Source organism: Leuciscus leuciscus (genome assembly GCF_965113295.1).
Source record: "Leuciscus leuciscus genome assembly, chromosome: 15".
Taxonomy (NCBI): domain Eukaryota; kingdom Metazoa; phylum Chordata; class Actinopteri; order Cypriniformes; family Leuciscidae; genus Leuciscus; species Leuciscus leuciscus.
Window position 1 is genome coordinate 8600921 of NC_138739.1, and position 18325 is coordinate 8619245.

The following is an 18325-nucleotide window of genomic DNA, read 5'->3' on the forward strand; positions in this document are numbered from 1 at the left end:
ACTACAACTGACCTGTGGAACCTTTCACAAATCAGAATGGGACATTTAAACACTCAGGGAAGGGTTAACTGACCCAAACTGACCTGTGGAACCTTTCACAAATCAGAACGGGACATTTAAACACTCAGGGAAGGGTTAACTGGGCCAAACTGCACTGTGAAAGTTTTCGCAAATCAAGCTCAATATAAAACAAGTGTTTTTGTAATCCAGCGGTCTGTGTGTTTATTATAAATTGATGTTAAACGTGAAGAACGGCTATTTACCAAATTCCTGTCTAGCGGACTTACCAAACGGTTTATGGACATGAGCTTTGCTGTGAAAAAATTCACAAATCAAGCAGGTCAAGATGAAGCTGGGTTCAGTCTTCTAAGTGACCGACTTTTGGAGCTATACGCAATTTAAAAATAAAAGTCGTTTTTCGGACCGGAGGACCGCGTCACACGAATTCACAAATCATGAATAACGAAATGAGATATTATTTGCATGTCTACGTCACCGCATGGCGGGACCGTAGCCAAAATAATAAAGAATATCAAACCGCAAAACTATCTTTACTCCGGTGCCTTACCGGGCTTTTGGGCTGGAAAGCACTGTCCCAATCTGGCAACACTGCCTATAGCACAACCTTAAGCAATGGCCCTGAACGGTCAATGTCAACATTGTGACAACGCTGTAACAACCTTCACCACACAACGTAGTTATGTTATTAAAACGTTGTTAGAAGGTTGGGTACGTTGTGCCAACGTTCTGTGTTTGCTGGGAGGAGTTAGTCAGGGTTTCCCTGTTTCCCTTTTATTTATTTATTTTGGCCGAATAACTTCTTTCCTCCTTTCTTTCAAGCCAAATAACATATAGTCTTATTAGCATTGGTGGGTAGAGTATCCAAAATCTGTCACTTCACAGGTTAAGATGTTTCATTATATTCCAAAATAAAAATGTATTCTATTTTTTTTTTAATATATATAATAAACAAACATTCTCTGCTTTAAGACATTTTTAACTTCTCAAGCATGTTATGGGGCAGTTTGATGTTAAAAATGACACCATTGATCTACAGGACGTTGTATCTGGAGAATGTGAATCAATCAGAAAGAAAGAGTTAGATGGTCACATGCACTAACAGTTAAAGATATGTGGTTATTTGAGCTGATTATAGAGTTTCACTTCACTTTACTTCAGAGCAACTTCACATCTGTCCTTTTATTACTGAACGGTTTTGAAGAGTTTCTTTTTATATTTGTGGACTGAAACCGTTGACGATGTTTCTCACTGTTTTGCTCTGCTTGTGTTTCTGGCGTCTGGATGGTGAGCTTAAATGTGTTTTTATGACTTCAGTTGTTTCTGCATCAGATTCACTGTTTGTTTCTCTAAATGTTGGTTCTATAAAACACTGAAGCTCAAACAGCATTAGTTTCAGTGTGACGTGATTCTCGTCTGAAGTAAAAGTGTCTTCTGTGTTTGATGTTGTGTGGAGATCAGACCAACTGTTGTTTGGAAATTATTGATTTTAAAATAAAATTTCAAGCTGTTCACTTTATTTAAACATCAGTAAGTCTATTTATTAATTTAAACAGATAAATCTTGTGTTTGTTCTTCAGGAGTGTTTGGTGTTGATGTCGTGAAGTCAGTGTCAGTGATGGAGGGAGATTCTGTCACTCTAAACACTGAGACTGAACTCCAGACACATGATCTGATTATGTGGACGTTTGGACGTCCAGAGACTCTTATAGCTCACATTAATAAAGACGACGAAATCTTCTCCACATCTGATGTCCCTGATGGGAGATTCAGAGACAGACTGAAGCTGGATCATCAGACTGTATCTCTGACCATCACAAACACCACAACTGAACATGCTGGACGTTATCAACTAACTATCAAAGGCAGGAGGAAGATCACTTACAGATTCAGTGTTACTGTCTATGGTGAGTCACAATTACAGTGTCAATTGTGCTGCCAGTCTTCAAACTTATAATTTTCTTTAAGTATTTTTATACAAAGAATTATTTAATAATTATTTATAAAACAAACAAACCACTAGTGAACAGCATTGATTACTATATTTTTACAATGGCACCTGTCAAGGGCTGGATATATTAGACAGTGAGTGAACAAACGTTCTTGAATTTCATGTGTTAGAAACAGGAAAGATGGGAAAGTGAAAATATCTGAGTGACTTATGAAATAGTGATTTCTTGATGACTTGGTCAGAGCATCTCCAAAACAGCAAGTCTTGTTGGCTGTTCCCGGTATACAGTGGTTAGTAAGGACCACCCATTGGCCCAACGACGGAATCAAACAGCCTGGGCAAAGGAATAATGCGTGTATGTCTTTTCAGCGCTCCAGTGAAGTTCACTTAATTTATTGGAATTTAGTTTCAATATTACTTGCGCTTAATCTGACTCCAATTTCAAATGATAATCAAATTTAGATTGTATTTAAAATAGTCATAAATATTGATTATGAGTTAATTTAGATCTTTGATCATTCTGAGTATCCCATACTTTCAATTATTAATTCATTAAGGGACCCGATGCCGCACAGAGTCACACGCCCCGGGTTTACGTGGATCTCACGGACACAGGTCAGAGGGTGCAGGGTTTGCTAATACCTCTTAAGTCGGTTGCCTACTGCTCACTCATACAAAAAAAGTGTAGTTTATTAAGCCACTTCCGTACAACTTGTCAAGTCAGTGATAGACAGAAATCAAAAGGTCTTCAGATGACGTGCCACTGCTCCGTTCATATGCGCCTTTAGTTTGACCTATCCTGGACACAGAGCTGCGGTAGCGCCAACCTCCTCATAGTCTACTAAAATAATGATTTCAGAATAAATCAAGATGTAACATTTATTTGTCAGGTAAAAATATATCATGCCAATTACACAAGTAAATGATTAAAATCCAATTCAGAAAAATACATGACATCATTTACTCAAAGATGACTCTAGTAAGTAATGTTTTCCTGACAGAGACACACAGTGATGTGTGAGTGCTCTCCAACAGGAAAACACTGAAACATCACTGTATGGGGGATGATCCTGGTAAAGGGTCCTCAAGACTGCTCTGACACCTAGCCTTAAACACCCAGACCAGAACAAAAGGGTTATACAAATATTGTTTAGAGTTGTTTGGGTCAATCCATGTACCCCAGGGTGGAAGCACCTGGTTTCAGGAGACATCACCCAGAGAGGGGAACCGGATTATCCTAAGTTCTCAATCTTTCTCATTAAACCAATGACTGCAATGAAATTAAGACCATTTTACCAATCGCACTGAGACACTTAAAATGATACCAAACATGAAAAGGAAAAACAATATATTCACAAGATACACCATATGTGATATATAGACATTCTTAATGAACTTTCAGTGACTTGAGGAGGGAGAGGGGGGAGAGAGAGGGGGGATGCAGAGATAAGGTAGGAGAAAAGTTTGGACAAGACAATCCTGTCCTGTGCTCTGTCTATCTTCTGTGGGTGCGTTTTATGGCTTTATTGCAGGGTTTGTCTTAGCAGGAAAATCAGTTCTTACAGTATCAACAGTGGTAAAATGAAGGATAATTAGTGCACCTAAATCAGGGTCATTGGAGCTCAAGGTTTATTGACTCACGTGGAGAGCGAAGGCCTGTCTGGTCTGATCACACAGATGAGCTACTTTAGCTCAAATAGCTGAAAACATAATGCTGCCAATGATAGAAAGGTGTCAGAGAACACACTCTCAGAAGAAAAGGAACAGAAGCTATCACTGATTCAATAGTACCAATTTCAATTTACTCCCTTAACTGTTCATGTTACTTCCTAAATGCTATAGCCTACTCTAAAAAAACTCAGCCCAAATTGTGTCAAATCAACCCGGCTTTCCCAACAGTCTCAACCCAGCATTTTTAGTGTATTTTAGTATATGTTTTGAAAGGCTACCCCCAGTGACAGCTTTTGTACTTTTTTTTTCTGAGAGTGCACAGTTTGCTGCGTATGGGCCACATATCCTCAGACCGGTCAGAGTCAGAGAGATGACCCCTATCCACCGCCGAAAGGGCCTACAAGGGGGAACATGATGATGATTTAAGATGATTGGATCAAATATGAATAGAGTTTAACCATTTCTACCCACTGAACGTAAAAACGAAAGCCAAATTGATGGGGGGTTTTTTTTGTTAAAAAAAGTTTTTAAAAAAATCTAATTTTTTGGAAAATGAATGATCGGAAGACCATCACTATGCTTTGTTTATTGATTTAAACAGAAAAATCGTGTTGTGTTTGTTCTTCAGGATTGTTTGGTGTTGAAGTGAAGTCAGTGTCAGTGACGGAGGGAGATTCAGTCACTCTAAACTCTGAGACTGAACTCCAGACACACGATCTGATAATGTGGACGTTTGGACGTCCAGAGACTCTTATAGCTGTAATCGATAAAGAGGCTGGAATCTTTTCTATATCTGATAGGAGATTCAGAGACAGACTGAAGCTGGATCATCAGACTGGATCTCTGACCATCACAAACACCAGAACCACAGACTCTGGAGAATATGAAGTGACCATCAGCGGCATGACAGAGATCACATACAGATTCAGTGTTTCTTTGAATGGTGAATTACTTCACATTTAAATTGTTGCATTTTAGGAAGTGTTTATTAGTGAGTTTTTTGTGTTCTGCTTTCTTTGTTCTGTTTGTTTTCTTTTTTCCCAGCTCTGCTTAAGACTACCAGGTGGAATTCAACCAGTTGGTGAACTATTTGAAGACTGCACTAACTCTCAATAAAAACATTCAAACACTGACTAATACAATAGCCACTTATTTACTGTTACTCACTGTTAATTTATTCCCTCATGTTTTCCAGCTCGTCTGCCTGTTCCTGTCATCAGTAACTCTTCACACTGTTCTTCATCTTCATGTTCATTGGTGTGTTCATCAGTGGTGAATGTGAGTCATGTGACTCTCTCCTGTTACAAAGGAATCAGTGTATTGTCCAGCATCAGTGCGTCTGATCTCAGCATCAGTCTCTCTCTACCTCTGGAGGTGGAATATCAGGATAAAAAACCCTACAGCTGTGTGCTGAACAATCCCATCAGCAACCAGACCACACATCTGGACATCAACACACTCTGTCACACATGTGCAGGTACGACAGCACTGATAATAGTTGATGTCAGCGCTGATATTAGTGTTTATTGACTGATCTGATCTCAGTTTGATGTGTTTATTCCTCAGACTCTGTCCACTGTTGTGGTCCTACTGAAGCTGTGATCTGATTGGTCCTCTCTGCTCTGGTGGGCGTGGCTACTGTCATTATTGTGGTTTATGAGATCAGATCCAGAAGAGCTGAACGAGATCAAGCACATCAGGTACATAACTGATCATGTCATTTCTCACAAACTGATTTTGCATATATTAATATTTGTGAGATGTATTAACTTATGGCTTTTTATGTTTATTTTTTTTAGGACATATTGAAATCTAAAACAGAACACTGAACTTTTAAAGAATTTTCAAGGGTGTGCTCTGTTTTCAGTTTTAAAGGCTTTATTGTTTATATTTCCCCGAAATCCATAAAACAAATGAATAAAGAGACACAGATCTCACTTTACTGCTGTATATCTGTCACATGTATTTGCTTACCTTTATCAATAAAGTTTCTCACTCTGAGGTTCAAGAGTCTCTCCATGTTTTATTACATTTATTATGTCGAGCGCCCCCTGGAGGAAAATAAAACTTTATGTAGCATTACAGATTTCAGCAGTGCACCACAGCATTATTAAAACATTATTTAAAAATTGTAAATGTTTACATTGAGTTAAATAGTTTATTAAATAATATTATTTATATTAAATGATATAATAATAAGTCTTTATTAAATAATATTCTTGTTGTACCACTAACATTATTTTATTCATTTTTATTAAATTTTTATTGTGTGCCTCTGGCAGATTTTCTGGAGTAAAACACATATACACATAAACACATCAACATTACATTGTTTCCACGACTTTCCAAAAACAGAGAAAATATAGACAGATTGATAAGATTGAGTCAGAAGAGAGAAAGATGTTTAATTCACCGTCACTCCCTCAGCATCTGTATTAGAAACACTCTCACAGAAGTGTTTACTTGTGCTTTGTAAAGCCAAGGTAATATAACAATGTATAGTGTCGTGTGATACACAAAGTAGGCTTACACAATTAGGCTATGTTTTTTTTTTTGTTTTTGTTTTTTTCTGAGTATTGTTAGGCTATTCACTGGTTACATTTCTTTATTTTCTTTATGCAGTGCTAATGTGTAAATGAACGAAAACGAATGTTCATCGAACTACATGGACAAAAATAAACAAACAATAGAGAATACGGAATCGCGCACTGCGCATGCGTCCTTATATCAGCAGAGGAGCTGTGACAGACCAGACGCGACTCTCCTGCTCTTCTGACTTTATCCTGCTTTACAGGTAAAAACACGGGAATAAAAAGAGAAACCATTTAAATAGAGCAGTGATTGCACTATTACAATGTCCAGTGAATGTAAACTGTTATTGGTGAAGCAGTTCGAGGATGTGCTGTTTTTCTTGATTTATGATGTTCACGCTAACATGAAGAAAATGATTTAATAGCCTATGCTCAAGTGAGGATTATATTTAACTATAGTGCTGTATTACTTATTTTGGTTTTACAAAATGTTTATTTGTTCGTGTTAAGGAGTTAATAGATTGCGTTAAGTATCTCTTGGAAGCTCACTCTGTGATCACGTTTGGCGCGCTAACTAGTCACGTGATCTGAGGAAAGTGTAGGAAGCGCTGAATCTGTGCATCTATTATAAATCCACACCTATGGGATATATAAGAGTGAATTAGCTTTAAGAAGCAAGTACAGCATGAATAAAACTTAATTGCATTGAATATTATGCGTAAATTCACACTAATTATCATGGCGTTGGTCAATATTAATATTGCTGTTTATAAGAAGTCTTTTCAAATGTTAACTAAAGAAGGTGAAATGAAGAAAGGAGGCAAACGAGTGACAAAAGGTGAGTTATTTTGACACCGTGATAGAAGAGAGACACTAAGGAATGTGAAGTAATGCTTTAAAAGCAATTGTGTGTAACTGAAATTAACTGCTTGTTAAAATAAAAATATCAGCGGAGCAGCTGTGAAAGACCAGACACGACTTTCTTTTCTTTAATCCTGTTTTACAGGCATCAGTTAATCTGTCAGCTGGGCCTGCAACATTATAATTGTACATTATTTTTCTGATAGATGTAGGATGTTAACAACTGTGGAAGTGCGTCATCACAGGGTCATCCAGCAGGAGGCGCTCAACGCTTCACAGGCTCTTTGTTTGAGATGTTGGTTCACTAAAATGTCAAATTTTTTTGACGTTTTTTCTAAGCCATGTCACTGTTATAAACATAGTATACAGGATTGTGTGAGCTCGTCATACTTGAATTTCAGGAAACATTGATCCAGGCCTTTACACTTCTCAATTTCTTCGGAAGAAAAGCCAAGGTAAACTCACATGTTTCAACTAGAGTTTCAAAAGTGTTATTTTGCTCAGATTTGACAAAATACCAAAGTCTGCAATCATAAAATGATTATTAAACCCAGATATTCCAAACAACAAATCTCTCAGGTAACCAAATGCACATTTCTCAAAATAAATAAAATAATTTTCAGGTTACTGTGCTTTCTCATGAACATAAACTCATGAATTTTGTTGTAACAATGCATGCAAATATTAACATAAATATAAATGAAAATGTTATAAATGTTAAATGTCATAAATATGTAATGTTATTCACTGGTTTTGGAGTGTAATTGGACCCTGCAATATTGTTCCTGTTTGTTTTATCTGTACAAAAATGAGTTTGATCAGTTGGATCTGTCGGGTGGATAAACAGCTTCTGCTGGATGTTTGGTTGCTGTGTGTGTCAATAGTTTGCAAGATAGCATTTTTTTTTTTTTTCAAGTAGTTAAACTCCTGCTCTTGCGCATTAAAAGTACGTGCTTTTACTGCACGATGTAGCCTATTATAATGCAGTTAGACTGACCACTAAGATGTGAGGATAAAATATCTGTTTGACTTTTCATACCTTTTTATGCTTATGTCATATGACCGTGTTAAGCAATATCGCATGAGAAAGAGTGCTTTTTTTCCTGAACATCAGCACAATTGCAAATGTGATATCGATGTTATGCAACTGAAGGGGGTGGATTGGAATCCACTGCTGCTTCAATGTATATGTAATAATAATCAAGGTATTAATCAATATTTTTCCTTCTAAATATCAAATGAGTTGAAGGACTTCTCTGAAGATTTTACTTTGTTATAGAAGTTACCAGTGTGATTACTGAAATGTTCTTTTCATGTATTCTTTTTAATGTCAGTATTTGATATCTGAATGCAGTAACAGTGCTTGCCTATTTATCCCAGCTTCCAGAAATGACATAGGGACTGGTGTTGTGTTTGAGAAAGGTCTTCAACATTTTAAAACATATACTGTAGGGGTCATTGAAGTCAATAGTTTAAGGGACCATTTGTCAGTTAAAGCCTATATTTTCCATTTAGACTAAAGTGTCCTATCCTGAGGGAAAAAACTTGTTATCTTGATGTTTTGAGACGACTCTCCTGTTTATAGTTAGAGTCTGGCTGAATCCAACATTGGAAAATCTGTGTGTCGGTGTGTGTGTTAGTCTTCTTGGTTACAGGTTAAGGAACCACTGGCATTATTGGAGATTGACAGAGTTGTTGTTCGGGACATGCTGGCACCCAGCAACCCAAATCTGCGACCTGGAAGGTCACGACGTGCCTAACTTCAGGGTCTGAGTGTCAGCTGCATAATCTATGGAGATATGCTTTAGTTTATCTGTATATGTGTGGAAAATTACTATGTTTATGAATTTCTTAGCCAATCAGAATCATTCAACCTGTAAGCAATGACGTAGCTTAGACCTTGGAAATGGTATAACTGCTGTGGTCTTTGTAACTAAGTGGGGCGGCCTACAAACTCCTGTGTGAGTCTTGAAGCTGACTTCTGCTGATGAAACTGCAAACTATCTTAAAAGTAAAACTTTTCTTAAATTTTTTTATAATTGTGACTCCGGGTCTTCTTTCAAACATCTGGTCCTTGGGTCCTAAACTGTTAACCCCTAACACAACAGTTCAACAAACAAGTTAACACTGAGTTGCATTTTAGACACAATATTGTTTTGCTCTGTTTTCCATGAATATAGTTCCAAACAAATCTACAGAATAGTCGTCTGTCTTCTCCGAATAACACGGAGCGGTGTTTTATTACTGAATGAATTCGCTTTTTTTGAATGAATCAGGTGAGTTAATGACTCGTTAATAAATTCAATCACTGGCTTTGTCCCTGAATCAGTCAGCTATTTTAAATGTATCGCTTGAATGAATGATTGAATTTCTTTATTGTCATTGTATGCGTCAAATTGTCCCCGTCCAACAAAATTTTACATTTGCAGCTTCTTCACTAGATGCAATAATTCGATAAATAATAGTAATGGTAAAACTTATACTAATACTAAGCAATACAATTCTATAAGATAACCAAATAAATAAAATAACTATTTAAATATAATAAATCCAATGTAAAATAAGAAGAAAGATAATAACAGTAGTTAACATAATTATGCATAACCATAAAAAAAAAAAAGATCTGTGCAGAAATAAAAGGATTACAAAACAGTTAAGTTACAGAGCAGTTAGAATATTTGCCATGAAAATAGATTTGAATGCTGACATGGCACAAAATAAAATAATCTGAATCTGAATCTAAGATGTATGTGCCCAGAAACTTGAAACTGGAGACAACTCTCTCTCCGGTGATAAATACTGGAGTGTATTCCAGTTTCTGTGATCCCCCAAAATTGATAATTAGCTCCTTGGTTTTCTCTGTGTTGAGGATCAAGTTGTTATCTGAGCACCAGCTTACCAAGTTCTGTACTTCCACTCTGTAGGCTGATTCATCATTTAACTTGCTGATGTTTGTTTTCTTTGGTACTGGTACCATGATAGATGACTTCAGGCACTTGGGGACTCTTGCCTGCGATAAGGACAGGTTGAAGATGCTCGTGAATACCTCAGCTAACTGTCCAACACATTCTTTAACTCCTCAGACACCATCCATGCCGTGGATTGATTCTCTGCAAATGTACACTGTACCTCACATGTGCTCAATATAAGTGTATAAGTCAAGTCAAGTTTATTTGTATAGCGCTTTTCACAATACAGATTGTATCAAAGCAGCTTCACAGTATTCAATTTAAATAATACAACAAAGTTTGTTTCAAGAGGAATTTATTGATTGATAAAATTAAATTAAATATCCCCAAAATATCCCCAACTGAGCAAGCCAAAGGCAACAGTGGCAAGGAACCGAAAAACTCCATCAAGTGACCTAATGGTGTCCTAAAACTCCATCAGGTGACCTAATGGAGAAAAAAAACCTTGGGAGAACCCAGGCTCAGTCGGGGGCCAGTTCTCCTCTGGCATTTATGAGCTAGAGGCCGGATTGTAGTTTGAACTGTGGGATTATATGAATGCCTGGCTAAAGAGATGCGACTTTAATCTAGTTTTAAACTGGGAGAGCGAGTCTGAGCAACGAACAGTATCAGGAAGACTATTCCAGAGTTTTGGAGCCAAATGTGAAAATGCTCTCCCTCCTTTGGTGGTTCTGAATATCCTAGGTATGACCAAAAGCCTTGAATTTAGTGATCTTAAAGAGCGCGATGGATTATAGGGCGATAGAAGATCCGTTAAATAGACTGGAGCTAAGCCGTTTAGGGCTTTATAAGTCAGTAGCAATACCTTGTAATTAATACGGAACTTTATAGGTAACCAATGCAGTGATGATAAAATCGGTGTTATATGATCATATTTTCTTGATCTCATAAGAACTCTAGCGGCGGCATTTTGGACTAACTGTAGCTTGTTTATAAGTGTCTGTTCAGTCTCTCTTGCTGGGATTGAACTTCAAAGCGAGCAAAAAAAATTGTTAAGCTCGTTAGTCAGTGCAGCATCACCGTGGGAACAGACAGAGTTGCTCTTAGGGTTAGGCCGATAGACGATGGCTAACAGACATCACGATGTTGAGCCGGCATCGCGATACGCCCACGTCGGCAAATATTCATTACTGTGCAGACTCTGGTCCAGCGTTCACTACTGCGCTGACTCGGATCCAGCGTTCACTACTGCGCTGACTTGGATCCAGCGTTCACTACTGCGCAGACTCGGGTCCAGCGTTCACTACTGCGCAGACTCGGGTCCAGCGTTCACTACTGCGCAGACTCGAGTCCAGCGTTCACTACTGCGCAGACTCTGGTCCAGCGTTCACTACTGCGCTGACTCGGATCCAGCGTTCACTACTGCGCTGACTCGGATCCAGCGTTCACTACTGCGCAGACTCGGGTCCAGCGTTCACTACTGCGCAGACTCGAGTCCAGCGTTCACTACTGCGCAGACTCTGGTCTAGCGTTCACTACTGCGCAGACTCTGGTCCAGCGTTCACTACTGTGCAGACTCTGGTCCAGCGTTCACTACTGTGCAGACTCTGGTCTAGCGTTCACTACTGCGCAGGCTCGGGACCAGCGTTCACTACTGCGCAGACTCTGGTCCAGCGTTCACTACTGTGCAGACTCTGGTCCAGCGTTCACTACTGCGCTGACTCGGATCCAGCGTTCACTACTGCGCTGACTCTGGTCTAGCGTTCACTACTGCGCAGGCTCGGGACCAGCGTTCACTACTGCGCAGACTCTGGTCCAGCGTTCACTACTGTGCAGACTCTGGTCTAGCGTTCACTACTGCGCAGACCTGGGTCCCAAATCAGCGCAAGATGTCAGCGCCATAGTAGGACTTTGGCGGCTTTACTTTTCACCAATGGAAGAGAGTTTAGGGGCGTCGTCCATCTTTTTTTTTACAGTCTATGGGTGGGGGTGGTGAAGCTGATGGGCTAGAGTTGATGGCCGGTGTCATGAGGGAATGGCATCAGGGTTGTCCCAATCTCTTTCAAAGCAACAGCAGAACTCATTCAGGCTGTTGGCCAGATGCAAGATCGTTAACTGAGTGGGGGGCTTTAGGTTTGCAGTTTGTGATCTGTCTGAGCTCTTTCCAGACAGAAGTGGAGTCATTGGCTACAACTGCTGTTGTAGTTTTTCAGAGTATAGCTTCTTTCACTGCCTTGCTAAACCTGATTCTGTCTCCACTCTTAAAGGCCCACTGAAGTGCCTTGGAACATGCAGCTTTTTATGATGCGTTGACATAATTTTCACTAAAACAGGGACATATTGAATGGCTCCTCCCCCTTTTCAAATAGCCAATAGTGTTTAATTTACTTAACAGACTGCAATTCGTACTTGACAGCACCATGGAAGCAAATCCAAGGGTGTTGGATTCAATAGTAGAGGTGTGAATAAACTCTAGCCATTTCATTCTTAACCACCGTTCAGTTGGAAAATGGAATAAAACTCGAGCGTTTGAGTAAGTGAACACACATCTCCAACCCATGTTTCTCTGTGACGTGTCAACGGTCGCTTTGGCCAGGTGGTGTTTATAACATAGGGGGCGGAGCTTTAGATTCTCGAGAGCATTTGATTGGACAGAAGATGAAGTCCACGGTGATGTAAAAAAAAATCTGTGATCCATTTAACGGAAGTGAGAGACTGTAAGTTTTGAATGCTTATATCTCCAAAGTGTGAATTTTGTCATTGTTTTGGAGCACACCAGTTATTCATAACCTTAAGGCTAACATATTCATACTAAAAGCTAAAAAACCTTTTCGAAAACGATTTCAGAGGGCCTTTAAATGCAGCTTCCTTCTCCAGCCTTAGTTGTTTAAGTCTGTGAACTAGGGTTTATCATTATTGTAACTCACCCTGGTGTGTGATGGTAAACAGCTGTACTCACAGAAGCTTATGCATGCTGTCATAGCCTCAGTGTACTCATCCAGATTGTTGGTTTAAGTCCTGAATACATCCCAGTCAGTACAGTCCAAGCGTGCCTGAAGATCCTCCATAGCCTCCCAGGTCCACTGCTTTGATGTCTTCACAACAGGTTTGGATAGTTTTAATTTCTGTCTGTATGCAGGAATCAAATGGACCATGATGTGGTCAGAGCATGGGCGTAGGTTTAGGGGGGGACGCTAGGTACTAGTCCCAATCAATATTTTGAGATGACAAATTTGTCCCCACCAATATTTAGCAAGCTCCTTTGAACTGCTATTTGGATCTTTGCGCTGCTATTTGGATCGATTCCAACGGCCAAAACAACGACAGTACAAGAAACGCCGTAATTTGATTGGCGGCGGTGTATCTGACAGGCTACACGCGTGGGCCGGGACTACTTTTGTGCTTGCACTGGCAGCGAGCGGGTGGTGTGTGTGTGTGTGTGTGTGTGTGTGTGTGTGTGTGTGTGTGTGTGTGTGTCTGTGTGTGTGTCTGTGTGTGTGTGTGTGTGTGTGTGTGTGTGTGTGTGTGTGTGTGTGTGTGTGTGCGCGCGCGTCGACGACGCCGACGGTAAGTTACCAGGGCTGTCTCTGCCACATACAAAGGCCAGAGTAAAACATTTTAATATTCCGTTTTTTGCCACTTTTTGTACTTTGTAGATAGATCAGCTATGCCACCCAAGAAGAAGAAAGGGGACATACGAAGCTTTTTCATAAAGCAGAGTGTAAGTAGGCAAAATAACTAGCCACACAAATAAACTAGCAGTAGTAGTGACTGACCAGGCTTTCAAATGCAGATTCTACTGTGGAAAATAGTATTGATTGGTGATAGTATGTGTTACCATGTTGTTACAGTTAAACCTAGCAGCAGCAATCTTTCAACTAAGGTTAAGAGTATTGATTAGGCTGTGCAGCACTGATAGACTCATAGAAGTCACGCTATCATGATAGAATGCTACGTTAGCAAGTCACTGAATGTTAATTAGCTGACCTTAACTTAGAATCTTGCAGTCAACATAAACAGTGGATCTGAGACATTTTTCGTTTCTACATTCTATTTATGTAATGTATTTGTGAGTGAGTGTAGCCTAAGAATTTAATATTTAAGAATAGAATATATCAATAGAATTTGATATAGAATAGTAGATACAATTTTAGTATTAATGGAATACTGTAATCATGGATAATAATAATAATAATAGATAATAATAATGGATTTGTTGTGTTGAATGCATACTATGATATGTGTGTATTTTATTCATTTGTTCATTATTTAATTACATATAGAAAACTCATTCCAGGGGGAGGGGGAGGGGGGTGTCCCCACCAAAGCTGAGGCCAAACCTACGCCCTTGGGTCAGAGTGTCCCAAATACTCCTCTCTGGTCGGGCATTTAATAGATTGTCTGTATTTGAGGAGTTCATGTGTGAGATTGGCTTTGTTTAAGCCTTCTAGGACAATAACAAATGAGTATGGTTATGAGTGCTCTACACAAAGAATTTGGCAAACTTCTGGAGTCAGCTGTCCATGATATATTTGATACATTTAGCAAAATTATTATTATTATTTTTTATAATCAAAATTATTGAATATGATTGACAGCTAACACTAATAACACACCAGTAGATATAAAAAAAAATCTAATCAAATATATTTCTCTCTTCTGCTATTAGTTTTCATACAGGGCCAGAATTCATTTGAAAATGTAAGATCAGCAAAAGCTTGTTGATTCTCATGATGTTAAAGGAGATGGACGTGTGAACGGAAACTGTGACTGAGGTCACGACCAGATAAATATCTCAGTTCAGCCGTGTTTCAGATCAATCTGAGTGTTTTCAGACATCTTAAGAGTTACTATCGTGGGATTTTCAGTGAACCGATGAAGAAAATGTTTCTGAAATTAGTTTTGCTCTGTTTGTGTTTGTGGCGTCTGGATGGTGAGTTTTAAATGTGTTTTTATGGCTTCAGTTTTTTCTTTTTTGTTACCATGTAAAAAATACTGGTTAAATTAGTTCGAGAGGATTAACATTCATTGTTATGCTCATTGAAGTAAATGTGAGGTCAAGTTTGATTTTAAAGTTTTTCAAGGTAACCAACATTAAATGATTTTAAAGCTTTACTCTGTGAAAACTTCTTCAGGAGTGTTTGGTGATGCAGTAACATCAGTGTCAGTGTGGGAGAGAAACTCAATCACTCTAAACTCTAATCTTACTGAAATGAAGGACGATGATGAGATTCAGTGGAGGTTTGGAGATGAAAACACTTTAATAGCTGAAATCAATAAACAGGCCGACAACATCACTGTATATGATGATGTTCTTGGTGGGAGATTCAGAGACAGACTGAAGCTGGACGATCAAACTGGATCTCTGACCATCACAAACATCAGAACTGAACATGCTGGAGTTTATCTACGACTGATCAACAGTGCGATCAAGCCTTTTACTCTTGCTGTCTACGGTGGTGAGTTCAATATCAGTTTCACCTGTTTTATATTTTAATCAGCACATCATACAATTATTAATCCAAACTCCATTTAGCTTCTGTTGTTTTATGATAATATTAACTTTAAAATTTAAACTTCAAACTATTTACTTTAGTAAACCTTCAAATAACAGTCCTAATCTGTGACGAACCCTGTTTCTCTTTGTTCTGCGTGTTGATGATTCAGGACTGGAGTCAGTGTCAGTGAAGGAGGGAGATTCAGTCTCTCTAAACTCTCCTCTTACTGAAATGAAGGATGATGATGTGATTCAGTGGAGGTTTAAAAACACTTTAATAGCTGAAATCAATAAACAGGCCGACAACATCACTGTATATGATGATGTTCTTGATGGGAGATTCAGAGGCAGACTGAAGCTGGATCATAAAACTGGATCTCTGACCATCACAAACACCATATTCAGAGACACAGACAATTATGAACTAGAGATCAACTATAAGAGGATGATTTTCAGTCTTTTTGTCTATGGTGAGTTAAATATCACTTTCAACTGTTTAAATATTTAGTTTAAAGATGCAATTATTGATCCACACACCATTTTGCTTCTTTTTTTGTCCGTTTTGTTGCATAATATTCTCATATGTTCTTTGTATCTGGTTTGGAAGTTTGACTTATTTCCTGATTTTGTGCCATGTTTGTAGTCTTTGTAGTTTTTCTTGTTGATTAGTCTCTGATTGTTCCCAGGTGTCTTATCATATTACCCTCTGTATGTGTGTGTGTATATATGTATATGTATATGTGGTTGTTGTGTTTTTACGGATGTACATGTGTGCATGTGTCTCAGTTCTGTTCTACTTGTGTTTAGTTCTAAGTTCTTTGTTTTGTATCTTGTTCTTATTATTATTGTTTATTGATAAATCCCCTGCACTGAGATCCTCTCCTCGTTTTCAAAGTTGACCGCCTCGTTACAGATATTATTCACTTGAAATGTTACATTTTGAACTATTTAATTTTGTTAACTATCATGAAGTCATTTAAAAGTCTTAATCTGTGACAAACCCTGTTTCTGTTTCTTCTGTGTGTGTTTTTGGTGATACAGATGAAAACTTAGTGATGGAGGGAGATTCAGTCACTCTAGACTCTGATCTTACCGAAATGATGGATGGTGTTCGGATTTTGTGGTTGTTTGGACCTGAAACCACTTTAATAACTGGAATCAATAAAAGGCCCAAAGGCATCACTGTATATGATGATGTTCTTGATGGGAGATTCAGAGACAGACTGAAGCTGAACAATCAAACTGGATCTCTGACCATCACAAACACCACAACTGAACATGAAGGAGATTATAAACTACTGATCAATAGTGTGATCAAGAGGTTCAGCCTCACTGTCTTTAGTGAGTTAATTATCACTTGTTGTATTTATTACAGCTTTTAAAGTCTAAATTTAGACACGTATATTATCATTCTGTTGTCAACATGTTGTTTTATTGTTTAAATGGTTTAGGTTTGTATTTAACTTTCTATTTCAGATTGTTTTAAATGCTCTACTTTTGATAATCTCGGTTCCTCTCGATGTTTCTTCCTCGTCTGCTTGAATATCTTCATTCGTCCTCATCTTTATTCTCTCGTGTTTTCCAGCTCGTCTGCCTGTTCCTGTCATCATCAGTAACTCTTCACACTGTTCTTCATCATCATCATCATGTTCATTGGTGTGTTCATCAGTGGTGAATGTGAGTCATGTGACTCTCTCCTGGTACAAAGGAATCAGTGTATTGTCCAGCATCAGTGTGTGTGATCTCAGCATCAGTCTCTCTCTACCTCTGGAGGTGGAATATCAGGATAAAAACCCCTACAGCTGTGTGCTGAACAATCCCATCAGATACCAGACCACACATCTGGACATCAACACACTCTGCCACACATGTGCAGGTACGACAGCGCTGATATTAGTTGATGTCCGCGCTGATATTAGTGTTTATTGACTGATCTGATCTCAGTTTGATGTGTTTATTCCTCAGACTCTGTCCACTGTTGTGGTCCTACTGAAGCTGTGATCCGATTGGTCCTCTCTGCTCTGGTGGGCGTGGCTATTGTCATTATTGTGGTTTATGAGATCAGATCCAGAAGAGCTGAACGAGATCAAGCACATATTCACACATCAGGTACATGATTGATGATGTCATTTCTCACAAACTGATTTTGCATATGTTATTATTTGTGAGATTTATTTATTTATGGCTTTATATGTTCATCTTTTTCAGGAAGTATTGAAATCTAAAGCAGAACGATGAACTTTAAAGGTTCTTCAAATTAGATTTTTTTTATTTTTTTTATTTGATGATTATTTCAGATTCTGCTCTCTTTCAATGTCAGATTTTTTTTAATCCTATTTGAACTGCTTTGTTTATATTTCTCTTTCATACAAAAATAATAATAAAGAGACACACAGATCTCACTTTACTTCTGCTGTATATTTGTCATATGTATTTGCTTACCTTTATAAATAAAGTTTTTCACTTTGTGGTTCAAGAGTCTCTCCATATTTTATTGCATTTATTATGTCGAGCGCCTCCTGGTGGTGTACAAACTTTGTGTACATTTTAAAGAGTTCAGGGGCCTGTACCATGAAGGTAGCTGAACAAACTCGAGGCAATCAGGCTTTATTGGTACCATGATGCAGCTCATCAACTTTCTCTGTCAACTCAGGCTTTGATCCTTAAGCTATGATTACTCCACGCGCGTGCACATAAAAGAGTGACGTCGACACTGAACAACCAATCGCGGGTAGAGCGAGACCGATATATTTTCCCGCGGAGGAGCAAGAGATAATAGGCTTGTTTGAGATGAGCAAAATCTGCGCAGAACCTATCACCGGTGATCAGCACGAGATGCATTGCCGGTTAGAAATGTGTCCGAGTGCAGTCCGCCTTGCTCTGATGT

At 38.5% G+C, this 18325-nt stretch overlaps 1 protein-coding gene across 2 annotated transcripts; it reads left to right on the top strand.

Annotated features, from left to right (window-relative positions):
• Window positions 1-1185: 1185 nt before the first annotated feature.
• LOC309476040 (CD48 antigen-like) lies at window positions 1186-17946 on the top strand. Of its 2 annotated transcripts, XM_082139161.1 has the most exons (7): window positions 1194-1305; window positions 15077-15400; window positions 15609-15908; window positions 16480-16779; window positions 17024-17314; window positions 17404-17547; window positions 17647-17946. In XM_082139161.1, the coding sequence occupies exons 1-7, from the start codon at window positions 1260-1262 to the stop codon at window positions 17661-17663; spliced, it is 1422 nt and encodes a 473-aa protein (XP_081995287.1). In that variant the 5' UTR covers window positions 1194-1259; the 3' UTR covers window positions 17664-17946. The 2 variants fall into 2 exon arrangements, with proteins under 2 accessions (XP_081995288.1, XP_081995287.1); XM_082139162.1 differs by lacking the exons at window positions 15077-15400; window positions 15609-15908; window positions 16480-16779 and adding exons at window positions 1599-1925; window positions 4269-4583 and having other exon boundaries at window positions 1186-1305.
• The last annotated feature ends 379 nt before the right edge of the window (window positions 17947-18325 follow it).